Source organism: Porites lutea, chromosome 4 (assembly GCF_958299795.1).
Source record: "Porites lutea chromosome 4, jaPorLute2.1, whole genome shotgun sequence".
Classification (NCBI taxonomy): domain Eukaryota; kingdom Metazoa; phylum Cnidaria; class Anthozoa; order Scleractinia; family Poritidae; genus Porites; species Porites lutea.
Window position 1 is genome coordinate 35,776,242 of NC_133204.1, and position 24,985 is coordinate 35,801,226.

The following is a 24,985-nucleotide window of genomic DNA, read 5'->3' on the forward strand; positions in this document are numbered from 1 at the left end:
TTCATGGATTGATGATCGAGATTCGCTTTTTTTAGCCTTTAAAAACCATCAGCAAAAAAAGATCCTTTGTTTTACCGGAAACCTTTGTTCATTATCCTCATCTGATAATCTCTTCATTTGTTGAGAAATAGGACACTGCTGCTCGTAGTTCCTCTTCGACTCAAAAGAGGTAGATAACGTTTTATTATTATGATTTCAATTTTTAAATAAAACGAGCTGCGCGCTTGCTGCGCTCAAAACAGTTTGGACGATCCATTTATGGCTTTCAATTATAAAGGTTTTTTCGTATGCGTTCTTGTTAAAAGTTTTTTCTTCTTGGGAAGTTTTTCCTGACCGAGCCCAGTTTCGTCTCCACCTGGATGCTGCTTCTTTTTTCTTCTGAAAATTAAAAGAACAAATCAAAGAGTTTATAACTTAAACAATATTTTGAAGTTAGACAATACTAATCAAACAGGATTTTCTGAACAAAAGTGAATATTAACTCCTTCACAGTATGGCGGTACTACAGTTAAGGATAAGTTTGTCAAACCCTCTTTCAATTTCCTCTCTTGTTGAATTCTTACAATCACCACCTCCAGGCATGCAAAAAATGTCATTAATCAAGATTATCGCGGCCAGGTGCTTCTAAAATAGATTTCGTTCTCTTGACTTATAAAATAACTTCTAAGGATCTAGAGCGAATTTGTAATACCGTTTGGCACCAAAATTTTGTGGGAGTTTTATCGGGCGGATACGCGATTTTGTTTCGATAGGAATTAATCCTTTCCTTTTTCATCCAGCTTGGTACTACTCTTTTGTATTGAGAGTATCGGTGTGATAAAAAACAAACAACTACCAAGTCATGATACGAGCCGGGTTTACCATAGCTTGAGAAAACAGCCGACATTTGGCAATGTTACCGCTGGTTTCCACGAGAAGTGACGTCTGAGGAACGAGCGCACAAATTCCATACCGATGACGTGTCACCAACCGGATCTGGCTAGTGCTTCTAATTGGTTAATAATTTGCTTCAGCCAATCAAAAGCACTTCCCAGGTGTGGGCAGAATTTCTGCGCTTGTTTCTCAGACTTCATTGCCGCCGCGGGGAAACCGTGGGCAACGTCACGAAATGTTGGCTGTTTTCTCAGGCAAGGTTTACCAGGTTATCCTACTACATCAGAAATTGCTGCAATTTGATTGGCTTAGAGCAGTGGTATTCCAGCTTAATTTGAAATACCTACATGTGAAAATTACAAACCTTGCGTGGATAGTAGTATAAACAAATAATAGCATGATTTGTACGTGATATGTGGCATAAATACCAGTCCTGATATTTCAAAATTGTCTCGAATTTCACTCCCCTAACGGCTCGTGAAATTACGTATAACAATTTCGAAATATCACTCGTGGTATTTATGCCAATATCACTACAAATCATGCTATTACCTACACATATCTCACTCTTGTGTTCATCTAAGAAATTTTAAGAGACAGCTCAATGGACGTGGAACAACTCTTGACTTTCTTTGTTTCTTTGCGGCAGTTCTTAAAGTTCTTTCGCAAAAACTTTACAGTATCCGGAAACTGTATTTACAAGATAGGCCGCAAAGTTACTCAACTTGCTTTCTTCCAACGGAGACGCATGCGTAGTTGGAGGTTTCGCTTCGTTCGCAGAAACAGAAATCTCGTCTAACCGGACTGGTCAGCCCTCCGGCATAAAAAACAACAAGTTGCGGGGCGAGATCTCAACAAACACGGCTTATTTCCTGCAGGTGTCCGTAAAAAGAAGTTAATTTCTGTGCAGAAAATTTTCGTGGAAACTTTGGGTTTGCGGATCGTTTCACTACTTTCACACAGACCATAATGCACCTTGTTCACCCCCCCAAAATTTTGCATAGCCATTGTTTCCAATTTCTCCTGGGTATTACAGTCGTCCCAAGAGAAATCCAAGGCAATGGTTATGCAAATGTTTGGGGGGGTAACAAGGTGCATTATGGTCTATGTGCCTATGTGAACTGAAATGGTGAATTGCAAAATTTAGTGCGACGCGACTAGGCGTGAGGACGACGCCGGATTTGCCGCCATTCACTGGCTTCAATTCACGTACATGAGGTAGAGGACTGGACTTGCATTCGTAGATTAATTATGTGATTACCCACTAGACTATTGCTGAAAAACGTAAGAAACAACCTTTTGTCAAATATTATTGTGAATTATAACCATTGATATATATTTTCTCTCGCTAAAGATAAGAAGATACTAAAGAGATTTTGAGTCACGTTTACGGCAAATGGCAAAAGTGAATTTGTACCACGTGAACAAGTTTTCCCTTAACTTGTGCTTTACTGTTCATTACTGCTACCGAAAAATTTGTAGTTTCACGTTAGTTTATCTATTAGCATTGTCTTGGACAGTGTTCATTTGCTTATTTTCTATTTTGTAAACTTTTCAACCAGAATCTGCCGTTTGCCGTTTGTCGTAAACGTAACTCTAAATCCCTTCAATTTCAGAGTAATGTGAAAAAAGAACTGAGCTCTGGCCAGCCAAAGTATCCCCTTGTTTGGTAGCTTTTCAAGCAAACGTTCCTCCGTCGAACGTTCGTGGGAGAAGAACGTCTGCGTGGTAGGCTAACTGTCTGGGGACACACGCAAAAAAGTTAACAATACATGTTAGCACAAGCCGGCCTGGAAACCCTGGAATGAGGACAGCTAAAAGCGATGGTACCTCTTTTTGGGGAGCTCAGATAAGCGAGTTGGACAGTCCCTTCTCTTGTGACCCAGTTCTCCACAAATATGGCAAGCGCCTGGGTCTGTAGACCTAATTAAATAATTGAAAGTAAGGCCATTAGTTATAGAATGTTTTCACAAAGCCACTGAAGGGTCATCATGAATTTTTTTTGTCAATGTAGCATCACGAAATTTTCAAAAACAGCCACACGTGTCATACGTTAAGCAATTCAAAAGACTGAATGGAGCACTCTCATTGGCTGTTTTACGGACCGTTGCCACGGGAACGGCTGTTTCCCGTTTTTTTACAAAGAAAGAACAAGCATTAGAAGCTGATCCTTGTCTATTTATCACCTTGCGATGCGAAGAAGAATGTGAAAGGCTTTTTATTGTGGCAAAAATTCAACACGGCCGACGATTAAATGAGTGCTCAGCTCAACGTAAACTGAGGCCTCGTCCACACGGATCCGGATATTTTTGAACACGGACATTTTCTCCGTTTTTGCCTTCCGTCTACACGTAAACGGCGTTTTCGGACACCAAAAAAGCAGGGTTCAGGGAGTCTTTTAAAACGCTGGCATATCGCTTTGTTGTGGACGGACCAAAAAACGGAAGTTTTCGAATACAATGATGTCATACGTCATAAAGTGCATGCCCTGTAAGGGATGCTATAAAAATCGTATTTCCATCATTAAAGCATTTTGGTGTGGACGGGTAGAAACGATTCGAATACGCTACGTGTGGACGCGTATGTTTTCAAAAACGGAGAAAAAAATCTCCGTTTTCATAAATGACCGGATACTTGTGGACGAGGCCTTATTTTACGTTCGAGGTCAAGCTTTCCAAATTCCACAATTTTCAATTCACTTTAATCTCCTTCAATTTTGTCCTTCCGTCCCTTCTTTTATATATCCTGTGTTCTTAATTGCTTCCTTTAATGTTTTGAGCGGTTATTTTATGTTTCGTAAAAATTTGACGATAGATCCCCCTGTATAAATTTCAGTAAATTCCGTGACAAACAAAAACACGAAGCAACACTATAATAATCAATAAACCTATTAATTAACGCTCTGTGGTTGAATGTTGCTTCTTGCTGTTGCGATGATGTAATCATCAACCAACGGAATGCGTCGAGGTTTCATAAGGTATACGCAATTATCAAAAGAAACCTACCTCTTGCAAGCATGTCCCTTCAATTCACAACGATCACAAGTCATACAGTGCTCTAGGCCTGTCACAGCAAAGAATAAAACTGAGTTTTGTTGTTGTTGAAATTTAAAAAGCACTTTCCTAAACTTGAGTTTACTAAAACAAATTATTGTTACCTGGCTTAACACATTTGCCGCACATCTCACAATGAACATACTGTCGTCCGTCCTACAAAAACATGACATACATAAAACTAACAGTTAAAATTCATGTTTTACCAGTTGTCATTTTCATTCTTTTTCCTTGTCTAATTGTAGAAAAACCCAACGCGTAACATTAATTAGCATGTACTAATAAGGCAGGCTATTTCAGTCTGTCAAATTTAGGTAAGAAATCGACCGCAATCGATGTGAGTGCTTGATAGGTAAACAAAGGCACGCGCAGGCTGTAGAATGACCAAGAAGTTCAAATACTGCACCAGGCCCTCAGTGCCCTGGCATTAATGAAGGGATGCTTTTTATTTATTTATTTATTTATTTATTTGTTTCAATGAAAAGCCATTAAGCTTTCAAAAAGCCCTTTGCACGTCACCGCCCCGTTTCTTCAACCATCTACAGCCACATTCTTTTGGACCAAAAGGAACAAAGCACTCGAATACCTTAAAACCTTGAAATTTTACGACCAACTAGTTTATGCCTCGTAAAATTCATTGAAGTCATTAAACCAACCAGTCAGCTACTAAGGGTCCAGAATTCACAAAGTGTATGAATATTTCATGTTTAATCATATGTTGGCAAAATATTAAGCACCTTTCCCACAGGATAAAACAATCAGGCATGCATGTATACGTACATCCACACCTTCTAGGGAAAGTTAAGACAATGACTACGCTGATTAAGTGTAAATCGTATGACCGAGTAGGAATTTAGTTAATGATTACATACCTTTGACATACAACCATTACATTTGCGACAGTGGATATTTTCAGGTGCCACATATCTGTTACAGCTCTTACAAAATCTGAATTAAAATAGAGAGTTGCTAATGAGGATTTTGATTCCCATGTCTAAGCCAGCAATGGATGTAGTGGTAAGACCGCTTTAAAATTACAAATCTGCTATTGTTATTAGTTTAATTTTCATAAGGCGTACTACTATTGTGTCACAAAGAAACGGGCCAGAAGTTATTCATCCCTGACACGTGACTCACTAATAGTTCCCCGTTTCACCATTTGCTGCATAAAAGACTCCCGCGTACTGAGGCTCAGTAGTAAGGAACGCAGTGACCAAAAAACATAGTGTCCTGGCAAATGATATTCAATATAGAACCTATGAATCTATGGGTGTTTTCAATGAATTTAGTCTCAAGTTTTAAGGTAACAACCGTATCTATTGGTAGTTTTAGAAATGATGAATCTGTATATATTTGGCATACTGTCGACAATCTCACATTTGTAGATACTTTTAGTATATATTTAAGTTTTTAATTCTTACTGACATAAGCTACAATCAAGCGACTCCACAGGCTAACTTTCAAACATATCGTTTTCAACTGACGACTATCCGTCCGTCCGTGCCTCCGTCTGTTTGTCCTTCCCTCTGTCCGTCCGTTTTTCGATCACAGGTTGTCCTTTCTATGCAGGGAGTTATCAGAGGAAAGGACGAGGGGAAATGACGTTTGCTTTTCTCTCCCAAAAGTGACCAACATGAATACTCTCTTAACAATATCCGTACATCATCAGGAAATAAGGTTATGAGAATTAGTAAAAAGTTCACCCAAAAGAAAATGCTTTGATCTTTTATCTTATTTTTTCAGCTTATTTGTTAAGGAAATGTATGGAGACCAGTCCGTATTGTGGACATTGGGCTTTTAAAAAGGTTAACATTGTGGGAAGTAAAAAGAATACCTGTAACCTTCTTCTGCAGGTAAAACGATGTCAGCAGCATTTATGTTGGTAAAAATTCTTACAGGTGAACCCCGTTTAGATCCTTTCATGTTTTTACTTTTAAAATGTGGATGATTGTCATAGTCAACCTGCACAAAAACGAAATAGAGATCGCGTTATTAAGGTTTGCATATCCCTTTATCCCCAGTATCAACATAGAGATTCTCCAAACTGGTCTCTATACATTTCTATAAAGAATAAGTTGAGAGAATTTGATAAAAGATCAAGGCATTTTCCCTCAGGTGATTATTTTATGAATTCTCACAACCTTTTCTCTTGATTGTGTACTGATATTGTTGGGAGAAAATTGATGTTGGTCACTCTTGCGACTTAAAGGGATATGCAGGTGTAAGGTTACAAGTAGATTGAGAGAAGAGCCGACTTTTCACGATGCTACTCCACTGGGTTCCCCGAGAAATGACATCTAAGGATCAAACGACTGCAGAAATTACATATTGATGACGTTCACTACACAGATCTGGGTAATGCTTCTGATTGGTCGTGCCGCGCAGGAAATTTGATTCTATCATTCAGAAGCACTATGCAAATCTGAGTAGTGACACGTCATCAGAATGGAATTTCTGCGCTTCATCCTCAGATGTCATTCCGCGTGGAATCCAATGGTAGCGCTGCAAAATGCGGGCTCTTTTCTTAGGTTAGGTTACAAGCTTCTAGTCAGAAAATCGGTCAAGTGTGTTTTTTCTCTAATTTTAGAACATCTGAATGGTTTTTACAACAGGGTTGAATAATTTCTTTTAAAAATTTCACTGTGTTCCATTTGGTCAAAAAGGTTCTCCAGGCACATTCCTGCGACCAAAAAGATCTATTTTGACCAAACTTTCTCCCTTCGTTTACATCTTGTCAAAATGCAAACAAAGTTTGGATAGTTTCCGTGATGGTAGGAGAAAAGAATTGTTGCAGCTTACGTTAAGGTCAAGTAATACGGGCAAAATTTTCGCTCAACTTGTCGCGCAACACTGTTGCATTGCAAGTTGAAAAGCGTTGTTGCCCGTATTACCACCTTCGCTCTCAACTTGTCACGCAACAAATTTCGATGTTGAGTTCTACTTTTTGCAACAAACTTTCAATTTTATTATTTGCGTCACAACTTGCTACGCTTCACAACACCTGTGATTGGTCAATTTTCCAGCACCAAAAACGCGGGAAGATGGTGAGTAAGCGCGCTCTTGACCTCGGGCATATTTGGGCACGAAGAAAACATGGCCGAGGTTGTGGAGGTTGAGAATGTTGAAACCCAAGATTGTGAATTTATTAGTGAAAAAATGTCAGAGGCCCAAAGAAACGATTTGTGCAAAGAACTTGACCTTTAAAAGCAGAAACAACACAGCTTATGCTTGAAGCCCCAAAGGCTCAGAAACAAGTGGGGAAAAAATGAAGCCGTAATGCAAAAAGATGTTTTTTTTTTACCTTATAATCAAGCATGGTTAAAGATGGAAGTGCTGCTTTTACATGAGGCTCCATGAAATATGGAAATATCCAAAGGGTAGGTAGTTCCTTATCTTTAAATTCTACAACAAAATAAATAATACTTGTTTTTGGTATTCACAGTAGAATAGAAACTTAGAAAAGAATAGAATACCTCATCGAGGCTCCCTATAAGGACTCTTCTACTTCAATATGACTCAATTAAAGAACAAACCATTTTAATTAAAGAATATTAGACAAATTGAATAAAATATTAAATTAATAAAAACATAAATATTTACAGGATATATATAGCGCGCACACACGAAATACTAGGTTAGCTTAAAGAAAATGTTTTCTGAAGTTCCTTTTAAAATCATTACGTGTATAAGAATCTTGTCCTGATTTGGAAGTCCATTCCAGACCTTGATTCCAAGAAAGTTGAATGATCATTATCCTGTGTGCAGTCTGCATCTCATCACATTCATGTACAATCCAAGCAGCAAGAATATGAAGAACAGACTGACATAATTGATCTTTTGCAAAAATTCAAAGTTTTTTATTCCCGATTTTGACAAGTGAATGAGATAAAATGCGAATGTAACATTGTTCTTTGTAAATCCCATAACAAATTCCATCTCCGCATCACCCAAAAAATCTCTTCAACCAGAAAAAAAACTTCAGACCTGGCTCAGCCTCTTAATGGGGGGCTCGAGTGTATTTAACAGTTATTCCTTGAGCCTGAATGGGCTCTGAGTCAATAGCCCACGAGGCTGAAGGCCGAATGGGCTATTGACTCAGACGAAATGAGGGCGAGAGGAATAATTTTTTTTAGTAAAATCTAACAAGTTGGTCAAAAATATTGAGAATAAAAAAATTTTAGCTAGTTAAAGCTAGACTTCAATCCTTTTTTGCCACCAAACAGCCCTCGCTTTTCACTACTAGGGGGCTATAACGTATAGCCTACTAGTAGCTTAAAACCAATCAGTAATAGACCACTAGTTAGATTTTATTAAATTATAATATTCCAGTTAAAGTCATATGGAATGCAGATAATTATTTTTAAAAACATTACCATCACTATTAACTTTCCTCCACTGATCCCAAATTATCTTTACAGAGTGAGCAAGAACTTCAGCCAAACCACCAAATGGAGGGTCCATCACCAAAACTAGCCCCTCTCTCCTCAGAAAGTCTTGGAATACCTTCTCACTTGTAACACTCTCAAAGAAGAAATGATTGAACATGTTGTACAAGCAAAACTTGGAAGATGGAAAAAACTGGGCCTGTGTTGAAAAAAAGTAGCAACCATAACTGGCATAATCAAGGACACCCTAACATGCAATCAAAGACAATTACTAGTCAAAAAGGTTTAATCATCTTTGTATGATAACATACATAACGGAAGTCAACATCCATAAGGAGACTATCAAGATGCCCATCTGATGTCTGACGGCTACATTGAATTTCTTCATGAAGTCTGAAAATAAAAAATTAACGACAATGTGAATGATATTGCATGTATATGTATTAGTTTGACTGTACTTTTAACATACAGGCAAGTGCTGATTGGCTAATAAGGTGGCATTCATTCTTAATCACAAGGGCACTCAATAAATGGTTATAACAATCAAATAATTTTTATTCTAAAACAGTACCTTGGAGTTCCAACACATAAAACATTCTTGAAGCCTAAATCCTCAAAAAGGGAAGCTATGAACTTAGTTGCCTTCCTTGAAAAGAAGTATTGCTGAAACAAAAAAATTTCATGGAAAAAAAGGCATTTTTACAACATTTGATAAAATACAATGTACATGCAAATACGTTGAGAATGGAAATGGTTATTCTGGTTATACATAATGGAAATGGAAATTCTGGTTATACATAATATCAGGATCAGCTGTTTCCTTTGAACTTTTCTCTGTTGTTTCTCAAGACCAAAAAAAAATTAAAACAATAAAGCAAGGTAATATAAAAGAATCCTCCTTGTTTAGTGTTGCGCCATAATTTGGTGGTTGCTATAACAGTGAGGACCTTGGTCCTGGTGGGTTCAACCATGCTTGCAAGGTTTTGGGTAAAACGCCAGACGAATAAATTGCAATGCCTGGCCCTCCAGGTTAGGGGTTGGGCAAAGGGTTAATGTCCCATCCCTGTAAAACCAGACACACTTTTCAAGATAGCAGGTTGGTGGAGAAGTGTGAAGGCCTCATGCATAATGGGGCACGAAGAGACAAGGTAACGCAAAGAAAAACAAAAGCAAGCATGGATATGTTACAAGTCAAATTTGATTTCAGGTTAATTTTGATCTAACCTAGGTTGATTCTCAATTTCCATAATTGTCTCCTAGCCCTAGAAGAAAAAGGAAATTGAGATCAACCTAGGTTAAAATTTTTTTACCTATAATCAAATTTGACTTGTAACAGATACACAAGACATTGACTAGTAATTTGGTGACTACAGTGCAGTTATAGTACTATAAATAAAATGTAGGTCCCTTGAACTTACAGCTTGTGTCTTCTCATTTTCTCTTGGCCTCATCATCACTGTTGGTTTCCTGAGATCACCTGCCTGTTCACATTCATGGGTACAGTGTTTTCCTTTCTCCTTTGGCATAAACAGCAGGCCACAAGAATGACAAAACAAACATTTTTTCCTTTGCAAATTGTCCAATGATTCAAATATGCTCTGATACTTATGACAAGCTTCAATAAATGGTAATCTTGATTTTTTTATAATTTCTTTATGGGCTTTTTTCCTGGCTTCTGAAATTTTTTCTTCTTCCCACTGAAAAAATGAACAGTCCTTTCTGTCTCTAGATGCTGAGCATGCATAAAACCTACGAGGTGATCGGCCATCTTTAAAGAATCTTTCAAACAGAAGCATGGGCCCTACAAAAGAAAAGTGAGATGGGTGATTGGGGTGACAGAGATCAATAGGGTGACTAAGTCAAGATGACACTCCTGTAGAGAAAGAGAATTAAGTGTAAATGAGTCAATGACAGACTTGCCAAGTCTCCTGACTTTGTCCTAAGTCTCCTAGTTTCATTAACTATCTTACGCTCTAACAACTGACTTCTAATGCTTTCTTGAAAAATCACACTCGAAGAAATTTGTTGGAGCAACTGTGGGGTTCGTTTCCAAGTTTGATAGTAAACTTGATCTAAAGAACATTCCCTGGTGGTCACATTTGATTAGCAAAGCATGAATTGCCAACTTAGTGCAGTTGTTTATAATTTTAACATTCTTCAGCAATGTCTTCATGAGCCAGGAGTGTCCTACTGCAAACCCTGAAATGACTTGGCGCTGCCACCAAAATGCATAGACTCACTGATAAATTAAGTCTAAATCTCTCATTGATCGTGATGTTTGCTGCTCCAGGTTTAAAATGATATGTGACTTCCACAGAAAATACTTCTTATACCCTTAAGCTTACAGCTTGGAAGTCCTTCCACAAGGAAGTTTGGGGCATAAAGCAACTCTTTTTCCGACTACTCACTACGTTTCCCAGCTCTAAGTTCAGAATCTCAATATCTTTAATTCTCAATATACAGTCAACTCTCACTAAGGCAGACATCTTTGGGACTGGCCCTGACTGTCCTTCTTAGACAGGTGTCCATCTTGAAGAGAGTCAAGGTAACATGACACCAGTAATTTTAAGAAATTAACGCTGAACCTACATGTATTCGCAATGAAAAGACAGCTGTTTAACTTGTACAAAACAGTTTAAACTGTAGCAAAAAAAGTGGAATCATTTTCTTATTGTGCAATCAAAGGCTCATTCATAAAGCTAACATTCACCTCTTTGTGGTCTAAAAGTGTAACAGAGTATACTCCGCGAACTGGAGCAAGACTACAAAATAATCAAAATTTTGCAATTTACTGTCATGCAGAGCACCTACATTTCGGTTTTGAGGGATTTTTCACTGCACATAGCTCTTCCCAAGGGTCTGTTGACAATTTCAAAATTAGTGTCTGTTGTCCGTCTGAGAGGGTTGTCCTGTCTTATAGAGAGAAGAGTTACAATAAAATGACTGAAAAACTACAGGGACCAACACCAGGTGTCCATCTTAGAGAGGTGTCCGTCTTATAATGGTGTCCGTGAAGAGAGAGTTGACTGTATACCTCTTGGAGGGGAGGGGTTGGGGGCAATCTGTAATGAGTCTGTCATGAGCCATATGAGTCATGAGTCAGTAGTTTGAATCTCTCGGATTTTCCGCCAGAAAATGCTTTGGTAAATTCATATGGCAGATATAGTGACAAACCTTACTCTCATAAAGCTCTCGAACATGTTGCCTGCTTTTAACCACATGTTTCTCTGGCTTAAATCAGTTAAATGGTGTTAAAAGAAACAACCTAGGAAAATCCAGTGGGTACCCTAACGTTCGATCAGTGCCTACCGTGTGGGCATTCTGGAGCCTTTGTTAGATCCTCATTCGTCACGCATACATCCACTCCAAATCTCTCCTTAGCGCTATGGAAAGACTGCATACTCAAGCCGTAAGGCTTACGCTTGAATTTCAGTTTTAACTGTGTTCTTCGCAAAGTGGTTTCCTAGCAGGCGCATAAGCGCTGTGGCACAAAGGAGATTCCTTCATGTAAGAGTACGCAAAACGTCGCATGCGAGAAGGAACCCGCGGGTGAGGCGAAGGTTTTAGCCTGAATTTCATCCGATATGCTTCGAGTCGTTTCCTCTTCTCAGCAACGTTGTTATTGAGGGAGTAATAGCGATTCGAATTAATCGGATGAAATTCAGGCTAAGGTTGTTTACCATCTATAAATAGGTTGCGGAAAATATCCAATTTGAAAGTAAATGATATACGACTTTTTGGGCTGTTCCAGCGGAAAATGTCAGGTAGCAACGGCTATTCCGGGACGAAATTTATCCTGAATTTTGCTTACGATTTCCCAAACCGTGGACCGACCGTTTTGCCCATGTAAATAGTATACAACCGTAGCCTGTCCCAGGTATTCGGATTGTGGTAACGGCACAAAGAGAAAAACACCCAAGAGGAAGGAAGGAACTTTTAGTTGTCCCGAATGTAGGTTAAAAAAGAATGGACTTGCAGCTCCAAGTTTTTAGAATAGATTGCCTAACACAACATTAAAGTAAGCGTCTTTGAATGAATTTAAGAGATCACTAAACTGGACACATTTCTTTAAGACAGCTTTTAATTTAGGGGTGTCAAGTTCTTTTATAAGTAGACTGTCGCATGAACTGCGCGTTTCATTCAATCCAGTAACTGTGCGGGGCAGAAACTAGCCTGTTCCAGGCTCTCAGTTAGTGGGGAAGACGCGAAAGAAAAAGGCACGCAAAAATTTTCCTTTCTTTTTTATTTTCGTGTTTGTGCTTTCTCAATTCAGCGGACCTGACTATCTCGGAGCCTCGAACACGCTATAGGCAGAAACTGATACGTAACGCTGGCGTGGAAATAAATACCTTCCCTCACGCAGACGTTCTCAGGGGCTTCGTTCCCCCCTCACTCCTTCCGTGAAGGAACGCGTGACGAAGCTCTAAAAACACAGAAATTAATTGCTTTAACGGTGTGCATAAGCACTAGCTCATTCTCTCTTGGGATAAGTTGAACTGACATCCTTACTGGAATGTGTATATTTTATTTTACTTTTCAGTAGCAAGTAAAAAGGAAGGCCGTAAGTAGAACGAAATAATGATTTTTACCTGATTGCGACGCTAAAAATACCGCCCTCGTGGTCAACACATAGTATATTGTCGTATTACTTGCCAGTGTTTCGGCTTTTTGGTTAAATTTTTTTAATATATTCAGTTCAAAGGTAAATTTAACAGAAAGATTAATTAAAGACATTTTGAAACTTGACCAATCGCTAAACTGCGAGAGGGGCCGCTTGAAATACTACAGAACTCTTACAAAATTCAATGACTCATGCACTAAGTCATGCCTAAGTTTTATCTACTTTCCTAATTTCGCAAAAGAAACTACAGTACACTCAACTCTTTCTAAGGTGGACACCAAGAAGCGGATCCAGGGGAAGGTCGTATAGGTCCTGACCCCCTAAATAAATCTGTTTGACAGGAGGATAATACTCAAATTCAAAATTCAACTTGCTTCGGAGGGCCACTTTCGATCAGAAGGCTACCTAAAAATAAGATGCTCATCTACGGATCATTATACGAACCTGCTGTCAAAAAGCAAAAGAGAGCAAAACTGATTCAATAATTAGTCGTATTACATACAACTCCAGTTTTCACTAGCATTGCATCTGAAATTCATTTTCAATCCGTTCATTATTGCATGCAAGTCAGGGACGGGGCTAATCTAAACACAGCTCCGGTAAATCCAAGAAAAAATCCATGACTTGCTCCTCGTGATTGCTGAGATCGAAGTCCTCTACGTGAAATGGCACATCCTTCCACTTCTTAAAAGACAATGATGTTTTGACACCAGATTTGTCTTCAAATTGAAAGACAAAGAACGAGGCTTTGATGCAAGGCATTTCTCTTGATTTGTACTTCAGCATCACGCCCCATTCTGCATCACAATGTTGACAGTGTATAGGACCTGAGAAACAAAGCAAGCATGAAGCATGAACTCAACACGTCTGCCATATCCTTTGTTGCAAGAGTAAAAGGGAGCCGCCAGCACGAAGGCTGCAAAAATAACGAGCTTTAGCAAAGACGATAGCGACAGGAAGGGAGATTAGTCCCAAAAGTCCTCAAAAAGTCTCAAAGGTAAATTTTACGTCGTTGTCGCATATATTGAAGGATACGAAATGTACCCAAAAGTATGATGCACTTGCAGAGTTGTTGTTTTGCTTTTTAACCTCCCTGCTGTTTTGCACTTCTTGTCGCCGTTGTCGTCGCCCTTTGCGAAAATTCCCTTTAAACGAGAAAAGACAACTTGAGGGCTGGTGAACTTTTCTTCAGATTACTCTGTTTTTGTTTTTATTTTTCGTTTTCGTATTTTTACTCTTCCCTATCAAGACTCATAATTTCGCGCGGCCTATGCGTTTCGGGACATGTGGCCCGAGCGAGTTTGTGAGAGATTGGTCTAGTTCCTGCAAAGCGTCCCCCTCTGCTTTATCTAGTTAGCGTAACCCCTGCCTGGCCGCAGACTGTATCATCACCAATGCTGGTTTTTGGCTCATCGCCCACTCCTCAGTGGCAGATCTAGGGGAGGGGCCCGGGGGGGGGGGGAAGGATGGGGGAAAGGGGTTGATCGCTTGAGTAAGTGGCAAGACTACATGTAATTCTTGAAAAAGACATATTTGGGAACAATTTTTCTATTCCTGTCAGTCTGCAATAAATTTTCTCCATCTACTGTTTCTTTGTCGATAAAATGTTTGAATGCTGCAGAATATTATCGTCGTTAATTCTCTCTACATCAACTGTCGTTCTAGAACGATTCGCCCTTTTTAGTGACTGCGAAGTAGGCCCAATCTCATTTCAGAGTGCGAGTCAGTTCGGCTGTTCGTTAGCTCTATTAGCACATTTTGGCCGATCTCTAATACTTCCATGCTAGTTTCTGACTGAATTTGAAATATTTCAAACCTGTTAGTTCAACCCCGTTAATCACTTTCGGAGTTTTGTTTCTTCTAAAGGAAAACTTGGACCTGAATTTCTCATCAATAATCACGTGATGGGCCTCCTTGATACACCTAATCTTGTCCCCACTGCATGCAGGCACCTGACACTTTCGACAAAACAGCTGAACTTTGTCTTGCTGTGTCTTGTCTTTCTCAGCTCTTCTGGAGTTTTCTTTGGTTCGCCACTGGGTGACTGCTCGAAGCTGAAGATCTAAAATCTAGAAACACGACGGGAATAGATGAAATTGTGTAAACAAATATTAGGTAACTGTCAGTTATCCTTTCACTCACTTGAATGAATTGCATAGCTTAGTTCGTTTAATAACGTCTTAGTTTTGCTTTGCGTTATTTTCGTCACTTATATGTGTTGTCCGCGACTGTGCTCACACGGTGGGTGGCTCCTCCTAAAATGTTCTGCTATTGGTACAGGATTTAATGGAGCCGAAACCAATTGTGGAATTGCACGCATTTTAGGCATCCTACTGATGAACAGTTGGGACACGTAGATATATTTTTTAGCAACTACTATAATTTGCTGTCCGTCTACTTTGAATAGTCTTGTAGTCTAAAGGGGCGGCTCTAACTTTTGAGTCTGTGGACGAACTCCAATGATGTTACTATTCAAATGTAACCCATTCAGAATTAATTTCATATGGCACAATTTGTTGTCCAACATTTTACATGATATTTCGATAAAGTTTAGATTTTTGTCTTCTTTTCACTTGGCTACTCAGGAGCCCATGACACGGAGCAAGCAACTTTGCTATACTCGTGTCACGACGTTTTCATACTGACCAGTTTATTTTTAGACCGATTTTGACGCGAATTTAGAATATCAAAAAAAGTCCTACATACCTGTAAGCAAAACCTACCGACCTAAAAATGTTTCTTTGACCTTTTAATGAAGTTAAGTTTTCTTCATTCATATGCTATATTTCGAATGCGCTCAAAATGCAGCGGAGCTTCCTTTTTCGCGGGAAAACGGTTCTAAAATGTCGCTGAGAACAAACCTGTCCCTGAAAACGCGCAGTGACACAGGCCTAGTATCGGAGTTGCTCGGCGGAGTTATAAAATCCTCAACCATTGAAATATTTCATCTTTTTTGGCGTTTATAGAGTTTCTTTCTTTTGAACTGTTACCTTGGCTGCGTATTCTTGTTGAGCCATGGCCTTCACCTCTTTAATTGCTTCCTGCATCATCACCTCTCTGATCACATTTAGATTTTCCTTCTCAATCACACCACTTTCTTTCCCAGCCACCACTTCGTACTTACCTTCCTTGTCGCGTACACGCCCTCGAGACTGAACACTGGCAATCTCGTTTCCGACGACATCGTATTTTATGACGTATTTGCAATCGGGTATGTCGATACCTTCTTCGCCGACTGTGGTGGACACTAACAGATTGATGGTTCCACTGCGAAAATTCGCTATAACTTCCTCCTGTAGGCGCTGGGTCATACCATCTGAAAGATCGTTTGAGATCAACACTATAGTACGCACCCGGAGTACCCCTTTGAAAATAACCCTATAGGTCGCCTCCTCCCTTATCCCTCGCGCGAGATCTCGCACCCAAATTCCCTCCCCTGACGGGGATGATCGCATGTGAGCAAATATCAAAACCCGCAAAAATCCCTGGAGCAAAAATTTACCCCCAAAAAAATCCTGTTCCGAAATTCGGAGACTTAATTATTCCCAGAAAGCAATATAACACGTTGTATTTTATTTGCTTGTACAGTGAAACCTCTATTAAACGGACACCTTCGGGATCTTCCCAAGTGTTTGCTTAATAGAGGTTTGTAAAACTTGCGCAATGTTTGTTAAAATTCAACGGTTACTCTGTACTGTGATAAAGTTCCACGTTGTTAAGGAAGCTAGCTATCCAGAGTCACGTGAACAGGTTCAAGTTCATTACCTTTCATTACAAACCGTATATCGGTCTAATCTACAGTTTATTGACAGCTAGATGTATTGATTTATCTTTATTAATCGACTACAGTACGTATTTCAAGGTCCGGTGTCCGCTTAATAGAGGTCTCTTTAACAATAGAACTTGGCCAAATACAAGTTATTTTAGTGTCCGCGTCCGCTTAATAGAAGTGTGCGCTGAATAGGGGTTCGTTATAAAGGGAAATCTAAGACGTCAATTTCGGGACCCGGCTTAGTGTCCGCTTAATAGAGGGTGTGTGCTTAATTGGGGGTGCGCTTAATAGAGGTTTCACTGTACTTTATTCACAGACTGACTGCACGCGGCCGGGATACGCGGCACCACCGCGAATCTTCAGATTATTTTGAATACCCCCAAAAAAATCTCTACTTGAATCAAGCCACCCTTAGAATACTTGCCAAATTATCCTACCAAAAAAAATCCCGGAATCGACAATCTCAAACCAAAAAAATTCCTTCAATCATCCCCGTCACTTAAAAACGGGAGTACCCCCCCCCCGGACTTTTCGCTCGGTTTTTTGCTCAAAGATACTTTTTTCTTAGAGAGCTCTTAGATTTAAAGTCTTCGTTCTAATCTTGGGTCAGTTGTTGTATCCTGTTTTTAACAATCTGGCCATATGGTAGCTATTTTGGCGGTTCTGAACATCGGTACAGGATTTAGCTGTTGTGTTCTGAAAAAAGATAAGATTTTCCCACTCTGATCTATGACCGGACCCGTATGGAATAGTTCACGGGTGTTGGAATAGCTGGAGTTTGGAATTGTTCGTGCTGGGATTTTTTTCATCCCTTGAAAGGTGCATTTCAATAAGGTTATCAATTTAAAGCCCTTCTCCGATTTCAACACAAGCCGAAAACATTTGCTGGGTGATTGGTGTATAATGTAGAACCAGACTAGGAAGGAATCGTCTTAAAACTGACCTTCTCCCTTGCCAGTACCCACAAGGCGCTCTGCAGTAATGAAGGAAAGGTCGGGGTTCTCATCAAGCCAGGCCTTAAGAGCTTTGGTGTTTTCACGGGTTTTAGTGAACAGAATTCCCTTTGCTGTCTTCTTGCCTCCGTCCTCCACGCATGCCTGGTGTTTTTTACTTAATAAGCTAGCAACAGCCTCTAACTTGGGATTCTTTATTTCTCCTTTCTCTTGCCTCTTTTCATCCAACTTCCCTCTGGCCTAAAATTTAAATATACTGTTTAATGTGTTGTAGTTATCTCTTTCCGAATGGAGTTCCCTAAAATTTGGACACCTCCTTAAAACGCGGACACCTAGAGTTGGTCCTGCCGTTCTAAACTGTCATTTTCTTTGACTCTCTATAAGACGGATAGGTTATGTCCCTAAAACTGACACGCCGAGGTGGTACCTGTCTTTCTGTACGTGGTTATTTTTTCTTGTTTGTTTTGTTTTGTTTTTATTGTTTGTTTGTTTTTTTTGTTTGTCTTTTTTTTTTGCTGTCTTTTTTTGTTTAAGTCTGCTCTTTATGAAAGGAAATTTAAAGAGAATTTTTTCTGACACTCACTTTTCTGCAACAAATTAGGGGCGTTTTGAAACATGTATTACACATTTGCCAGCATATTTAGCCTTAAAAGGAGGAAAGGCTTTTAATTCATAATATAAATCTCACAATCGATTTACCACTAAACTTATATAGTTTTGACAAACCTTCATGTAAATTTCCCTCAAATCGTGGTCAATGCTCTCGAACTTGTCTTCTCGCTGTTTTTGGTGAAAATCTGCCAAGTAATTAAGGGCGTCTTTGACCCGACAACTTTTTTTGATAGCCAGAGCTGTGTGATAGCTCATCAGATGTTGTATCAAAGTAAAATGCTGTCTGCTTCTTAAATTACTTCGTTCCAACTCTTTCAGCCATTGCTGGTACCGTTGGCTGCTGCGGTGTACTTGAGGCGAGCAACTTCGTTGCCCAGGCTCCCTCACCATCATCCCTTCAAGCCTGATCATGACCTGACCTATGACCTCATCAAAGTAATCCATTTCACCATCGGGTACTTCCAGGTACGTTCGCTCACAGCGTCCTGTCATTCCTGCCAGAAGCAATTATGACAATTCAAAAGGGATTTCTTCGTTAGATAGATAGCTAGAGGTTTCGAGTCAGGTTTAGTCAACACGGCTTTAAGACATGCTATGCAAGTTATAACGATAAATTCAGCTATCGTGTTGGGCAATTGAAATGAGGGGCTGGGAAAATAACCACGTTTATCTCAAAGGAACCGATAAAAAAATAAATGATACTCTTTGCTTCAAGGGGAAAAGGAGAGGGACTGGAGAGAATAAAACGGATTTCTCCGATTTCCCCTCCATGTTTTCTCTTCCGAGTCCTCTTTTTGCGCCAGCCTCACAGGCTAATCGCATACATTTTCCCGTTCCACTTTGTGACAGGGATTATTTTAACAAATCCTCAATAATTTTAGAGATTTAATTAATAACATGATAAAACATTGTTACGGCGCGGCGGCGGGGATTACGTTTTTTTGCTTAGTTTCTGGTGTCCGTGGTTGTATGTACGAAGAGAATAATTTGTGCTAGCTTTGTTAATTTACAAACCTTCCAGATCCTTGATATATTCTTGTACAGTAACAATCACCGAACAATCCAGATTTGCACAAAGCCGAAGGATATGATCTTGGGCGTCATTCTTGTTACGAGCCTTGCCAACTCCCAGAGACGCAGTCAATCCAATGACCTGCGGTAAGTTATCCGCTTGAGTACAAGCGCCCCGAACTGGGCACTTTGCTCCTAGGTATGCGAGCATAATTTCGTTGTACGGATGACCTTTTCCAGTGTGATGACACTCGTCAAATATCAGCAAAGAAAAGTCCGTTATTTTCACTCTTTTGGACTTCAAGGCGTCCACCAAGATCTGCGCCGTGAGAACAATCACATCTTGTTCTTGGCTGACCTCATCAAGCGTTTTGTCCTGGGCGTTGGCCCCTGATATATCAGTTATATCGTAGCTATAAGCAAGAGAGATGTCAGACATCAAATTAAGCGAATAAATTAACAAAACGTCTTGACCAGGTAAAGTAATTAGATCGTAAAATGTTTCATTTTACAACACTCCTCTGAACATTTATTACTGAACATATTTACGATTTGAATTTTCTTATAAACAGTTTTTATATTTGATTTATATTGTTTATTCTACGTTCTATGCAGTTTATTCTTATAAGGAATCCTGGTGTTCTGTATAAACTGTCCTTATTATACAGATATGTTAGATATTTTAGATATTTGGTTTTATATATGTGCAATTATTTTGATATCTGTAATTGAATTGAGTAGTAAATAAATAAATAAATAATTAAATACGTGTAATAAAGTGGCTAAAGCCGTTAAACAGTGCTCAATACACTATTTAAGTGTAGAGCTTTGAATAAGAAGATTAAATACTGTCTGATGAGTGCGTGAGCACGAAACTCGGAGTAACAGAGAATTTTGTCTCTTCGTTATATCTTCTTAAATAATTAAATAAATAGATTTATGATAGACTATCTAGCTGACAAGAATATCCATAGCATACCTGTTGGAAAGGTAATAATCGAAGCGCTGTCTCTGCTGAAGAACCAAGTTGACCTTGTTTACGATAAAAAGCACTTTTGCAGGACGGCGAAACCTGCCAAAACCAACCTCTTTTAACATTTTCAAGTGTGCTTGGGTTATTGCGATGGCCACGTAGGTCTTACCACTGTTTGTGGGAGCACAAATGATTGCATTCTTTCCTTCAATCGCGGGGAAGGCAAGCTCACGCTGGTATGTTCTGAGTTTTAATTCCGCTTTCTTGTCCAGCACCACTGAAGGAGATATTATAAGACCATTACTGCCTATCGACTCACTATTGAAAGCTTTACTAGAGCTCTTTAGAACAGGTAGAAGCTTTCGGCGCAACTATTTCTGGGATAGTTTCCGTAAACAGGTGTGTCGATGGCACCCAAAACAGGGGCGGATCCAGGATTTTTTTTAGCAGGGGGTGCACTCGTCTCTTGCTCTATACTTCAACACCAATAAACCACATCGTTTTTTTTTTTTGCAGAATACCAGTTGTATTAGAAAACCGCAAAACCGCAGGTCATCTCAGGGGGGGGGGGGGGGATGCGCAACCCCTGCACCCTCCCCCTAGATCCTCCCCTGCAAAAGGCAGCCATCATACAATCATGGCTTATTTATATTATCTGTCTAAATATTCCCAGAAATCTTTGTACTAAAAGCTTGTACCAAGCCTTCCTGCAGTTTGTGGAGTAGCAAAATAGCAAACAAGCCTCGCCGTGTCAGCTCAGCGTGCAGGACTCGTAATTTGGAGGTCCTGGGTAGAGTCCCTCTCCGGCCTCTAGGTAGATTTGTTTCTTGGCCGTCCGGGGCCTACATGTCAGACACTAATATAAATAGCCAAGTATTTTGTCTCCTGGATCAGCTCCAATAATTCGCGTCCACTTAAGCTACCACCGGTTTCGTCCGAGGAACGAGCATAGAAATTCTGTAATGATGACATTCACTACCCACATCTGCCTGGGTAGTTCTTCTGGTTGGTTGAAGCAAATTTCACTTACTGCACTACCAATCAGAGGTTCTATCCAAAACTGGGTGGTGACATGTCACCAGTATGGAATTTCTACGCTCGTTCCTCAAACGTCATTTAGCGGGAAAACCAGTCGTGGCGTCGACGCGAATGGCAGGTCGGCTTTTTTCTCCGGCTGCAAGTTACATTTACTTAATTTCATTGCTGGTTTTACCTGGTGGGATCCGATATCTTTTCGCCTTACGGGCTTCATCAGACAAAACAGCCTGATCACCACCTGAAAAATATATGATATCTGTTTATGCCCATTAGATATTTGTCGTATGAACAAATTGCCCTCATTCCCTTTCTCCCTTTATCATAATTATTGATACTTCTTGTGTTTAGAATTGATCTGTACACCCAAGGTTGCTTTTTAAAATGAAGGGAACTTACATGTTGTGGACGAGAGGACAACAGAAGTGTTCTCCCTACATTACTAACAGTAAGCTCGGACATCAGCATACAAGAGTGCCATTGGCAGCCGCCATCAGTCCATTTATGAGCTTACAGTGACCCACCCAATCCATGACGGATTTGAATGACTTGTGCAATGCGGTAGATCACATACCCGAGTAAACTTCCGCTACTCTTTTCAGACAATAGTATGGGACGGTGCTTTCACGTCCCTCTCGATTTTACTGACGAAAGAAGGACGCCACGTCCAAAGACCCGATCATCTCAACTTAGACAGGGTTTCAAACATCCATCATGACTCATACTGTCATTTAAAGGTTGATGGTCCGGCCGGGGGTTTGAACCCGCGGCCTCCTGCTCGGCAGACCGGCTCTCTTTCAACTAAGCTAACCGGGCTTTGAGTCCATGTAATAGTTCTCAAGTCTAACCTTGTTATAGAAAGAAAGCCCCCAAAATAGTGGACCCCGCTGGTCATTCACTGCCTTTGCTTCTCTGTCAAGCAAACACCTGTCTGAGACGGTGGTACCACGTACGGTTTCCATCTTAGCGAGAATTGATTGTGATACTGTACGCGCTCATCTTGAACAGAGATTGCCTAAAGTTAAATGTCCCACAAGCCAGTAGTCATTGCAGTTTTTGCGTGGTAACTATCAAGCCCAGATTTCAAATTTTACCAATTATGTCTACCCAATGAAAACTTTAGGCACAAACAATATAGTTCAAAATTAAACCTCTATTGAAATTAAAAAAAAAAATACCAGCAAGAATTTCACAAGCTGTCTGATATTCTTCTTGCATGATGTTTATGCGCATGGTCAGGTGTGACAGCATTTCGGGGTCCAGTCCTCTCAGTAAATTCTTCTTCAGAATTGTCATAAGTCTACCGTTGCGTGAGTCCTCCCATATCTGGTCAGCGGCGGACTTTAGTGATACGCGCAGTTTGCAGGCCAATAACTTATCTTTCGTTTCAATAAACACCGCGGAGAAGGCTGCTCCCTCGGGTAATTCCTTGAATTCAAAGCCAACAAAGGAATTGGTCAGACAATTGTATTAATGACTACTGACTTCTGACTACGGCTTCCTCAACGGGCCATAACCCCAAGTAACCGTTCAGAAAAACAGAACTGTACAAGGATACAGATCTAGAAGAAGGCCAGAGGCGGATACGATTGGGCTAGACTGGAAAAGATAACTTTAGACGGATTATTCTCCGGTTCAAACTTGAAAATCTTCAGCCCAGCTTTTTAAGGTACAAAGAGAGTTGCAAAATAGACCAATTTACGATTGTGGGCTTAGTTTGCTAGCCTTTGACATGGTTGAGTAAACTTGAGGCTGAGGTTGACCCTGTGAATTCGGCAATAATATTGAACAATGTTGCATATCTTCGCATCAAGATTTTTTTATTATACCTGATGTAAGTGATTGCGGAGTTCAAGCGTACTCTCTGATCTGATGTCACCAAATTTGTCCAAGATTTCTTTTTCTCGCCTTTTGGAGTACTTCTTTGTCTCCTCGTTTAGCAGGCGAATTCTGACTGCAATTTCTGCCCATTTGCCAAAAAAGAAAACAAACAAACAAATGAACAAAGTAAAGTAAAGTTCCTGCGGAAATTTCTACAACAGGTTAACGGGTCTTTGGATACACTTATAATCACGGAGGAAATACAAGTCAAAGGTTGTTTAAAATTTAATTAAAACGGAACCAAGCTGTAATTCCTAACTATTATAGAAAACAGGTGGAAAGTTTGTCGTTTGATTATTATTGATGGTTTGCTTACAGCAGTACGGTAGCCAACAAGTAACAATTCTTCTTTTATGACAAATCAAGGAGGAAAATTTAATAATGCGTCATACATATACAGTACCTGCTGCTGTGCCCAAGATTCCCAGCCGGAGGCTATTTTCGTCTTTGATTTCATCCGAGTCATTAGTAACTGAAAGAATATGATGATATTCACGATTGTTACAAGGTTAATACATCATTTTGTTTTGCTTTGGGATGAATATCTCCCTCTCAATAATGGACACCTAGACATGCATGGGCCTTGCTGTTCTTCACTCTTTCTCCTTGACTCTCCGTGAGAGGGACACTCCAAAGTCTCTATATATTTAAACACGGGAATCGAAGAGCGTGCCGCTCTTTTGCTTTTTAAAATTATTTTTTATCATTGTACACGCGATGTGTCTCATTGGTTTAGCTGCACACCTACTACATCCAAAATATTATCTAAATTAAAAATAAGGCGGATTTTTAAATTTCTACCTGAATCAATGATTTCGAAAAGGAGAGGACACCTACTATGTTCTGCTAACCTGATTCATTGAACTCCGTGAATGTTTCTTCCACTTATTCTTTTTTTATGTTCCTTGATTTTCTCAACGTCCTTTGCGCACAAGGAAGTCCGGGCACAAGGCCGGGAAGCAAGTCTCTCTTGCCCGCGCTTTATAAGCACCCCGTCCACGAGCTTCGATGGAGTTTTTCCGCTCAAACTCCGCTCTCTGTTTTCACATCTAGGTTTCCTGGCAAGTCTGTTGTGTCACACCGGAATAGCTTATGAAAACTTAACCACTAAACAGACCACGAAATAGTTGATTTTGTAGACTTTTGCGGGTTGCAGCAGTAGCTATCGGTATTAACGCCAGGTACAGTGATACATAGAAATTACCTTTAAAGTTTGGGTCCAGAAGCAAAGCAGATTGCTGATTTCCTACATTTCTTAACGCTCTGACCAGCTGTTCAAATGTCTTCTGCCCATTCGGTCCGTTGCGCTTTGTCAATCTGTTGAAAAGTGTCATCGTGGCTACATGCTTTCCTTTGTTTTTCTCGTCACATTCGATGTTTTCTTTATCACAAATAGGTAAATTCAAATAAGGCAACAGTTTAGTTGGAACTAACTCCTTAATCAGATGAGGAGTTCTTTCATTAAGAAGCTCGACCCAAGTTGGTTTATCAGGTTCGGCCATGTTAACTGATCACAGACCGGTAGCTGGATCAGTAGTGAACACTACTGTCTGCGGTCAAATATATAATCAAGCATCGACTGCTTTTTTAGAAAAATTACTCTATATTTCCCCAAGAGCCGTTATGTCGTACAAGAACTGTTTCATTTTCGACACCCCCGCAGAACGTTCAAGAGTGACTGCGGAAGTCTTTGAGCGTTCAGAGTGGTGCGTGTTAGAACATATACTCGATCGTATGGTTCCGTTCAACTGTGATTCGAGAAAGAGATTTTAAAGCCGGCGCGCATTCCTCCATTTTTTTGGTATAAAAAAAAAAT

General features: G+C 39.9%; 2 protein-coding genes across 4 annotated transcripts; both read right to left on the reverse strand.

The window, feature by feature from the left end:
* Positions 1-78: 78 nt before the first annotated feature.
* LOC140933426 (rRNA N(6)-adenosine-methyltransferase ZCCHC4-like) lies at positions 79-11,770 on the reverse strand. Of its 3 annotated transcripts, none has more exons than XM_073382980.1 (12): positions 11,621-11,770; positions 9,730-10,112; positions 8,883-8,974; positions 8,623-8,704; positions 8,306-8,510; positions 7,228-7,328; positions 5,761-5,888; positions 4,799-4,874; positions 4,031-4,082; positions 3,879-3,936; positions 2,704-2,796; positions 80-378 (listed from the first exon to the last, which is right to left on the reverse strand). In XM_073382980.1, exons 1-12 carry the CDS (start codon positions 11,709-11,711, stop codon positions 270-272), a joined length of 1,470 nt encoding a protein of 489 aa, XP_073239081.1. In that variant the 5' UTR covers positions 11,712-11,770; the 3' UTR covers positions 80-269. The 3 variants fall into 3 exon arrangements, with proteins under 3 accessions (XP_073239083.1, XP_073239081.1, XP_073239080.1); XM_073382979.1 differs by having other exon boundaries at positions 81-378; positions 8,300-8,510; XM_073382982.1 differs by lacking the exon at positions 2,704-2,796 and having other exon boundaries at positions 79-378; positions 8,300-8,510.
* A 604-nt stretch (positions 11,771-12,374) lies between these two features.
* Positions 12,375-24,695, reverse strand: LOC140933428 (ATP-dependent RNA helicase DHX58-like). Its single transcript, XM_073382984.1, has 12 exons — positions 24,374-24,695; positions 23,573-23,641; positions 23,118-23,251; positions 22,467-22,716; positions 21,467-21,529; positions 20,260-20,530; positions 19,284-19,693; positions 18,384-18,763; positions 17,648-17,897; positions 15,923-16,248; positions 14,749-15,001; positions 12,375-13,759 (listed from the first exon to the last, which is right to left on the reverse strand). The coding sequence occupies exons 1-12, from the start codon at positions 24,669-24,671 to the stop codon at positions 13,512-13,514; spliced, it is 2,952 nt and encodes a 983-aa protein (XP_073239085.1). The 5' UTR covers positions 24,672-24,695; the 3' UTR covers positions 12,375-13,511.
* Between the last annotated feature and the right edge of the window lie 290 nt (positions 24,696-24,985).

What these genes read in the sequence shown, in the direction of transcription:
- LOC140933426 (XM_073382979.1), bottom strand. Translation starts at nt 11,711, where the DNA reads ATGCAGTCTTTCCATAGCGCTAAGGAGAGATTTGGAGTGGATGTATGC. An exon ending in CGGCAAATGTGTTAAGCCAG is followed by an intron (nt 3,937 to 4,030) that starts GTAACAATAATT and finishes TTGCTGTGACAG; the next exon opens with GCCTAGAGCACTGTATGACT. An exon ending in AAGGGACATGCTTGCAAGAG is followed by an intron (nt 2,797 to 3,878) that starts GTAGGTTTCTTT and finishes TTATTTAATTAG; the next exon opens with GTCTACAGACCCAGGCGCTT.
- LOC140933428 (XM_073382984.1), bottom strand. Translation starts at nt 24,671, where the DNA reads ATGGCCGAACCTGATAAACCAACTTGGGTCGAGCTTCTTAATGAAAGA. An exon ending in GATTATTACCTTTCCAACAG is followed by an intron (nt 19,694 to 20,259) that starts GTATGCTATGGA and finishes TCTTGCTTATAG; the next exon opens with CTACGATATAACTGATATAT. An exon ending in TGAGGGAAATTTACATGAAG is followed by an intron (nt 17,898 to 18,383) that starts GTTTGTCAAAAC and finishes TTTAAATTTTAG; the next exon opens with GCCAGAGGGAAGTTGGATGA.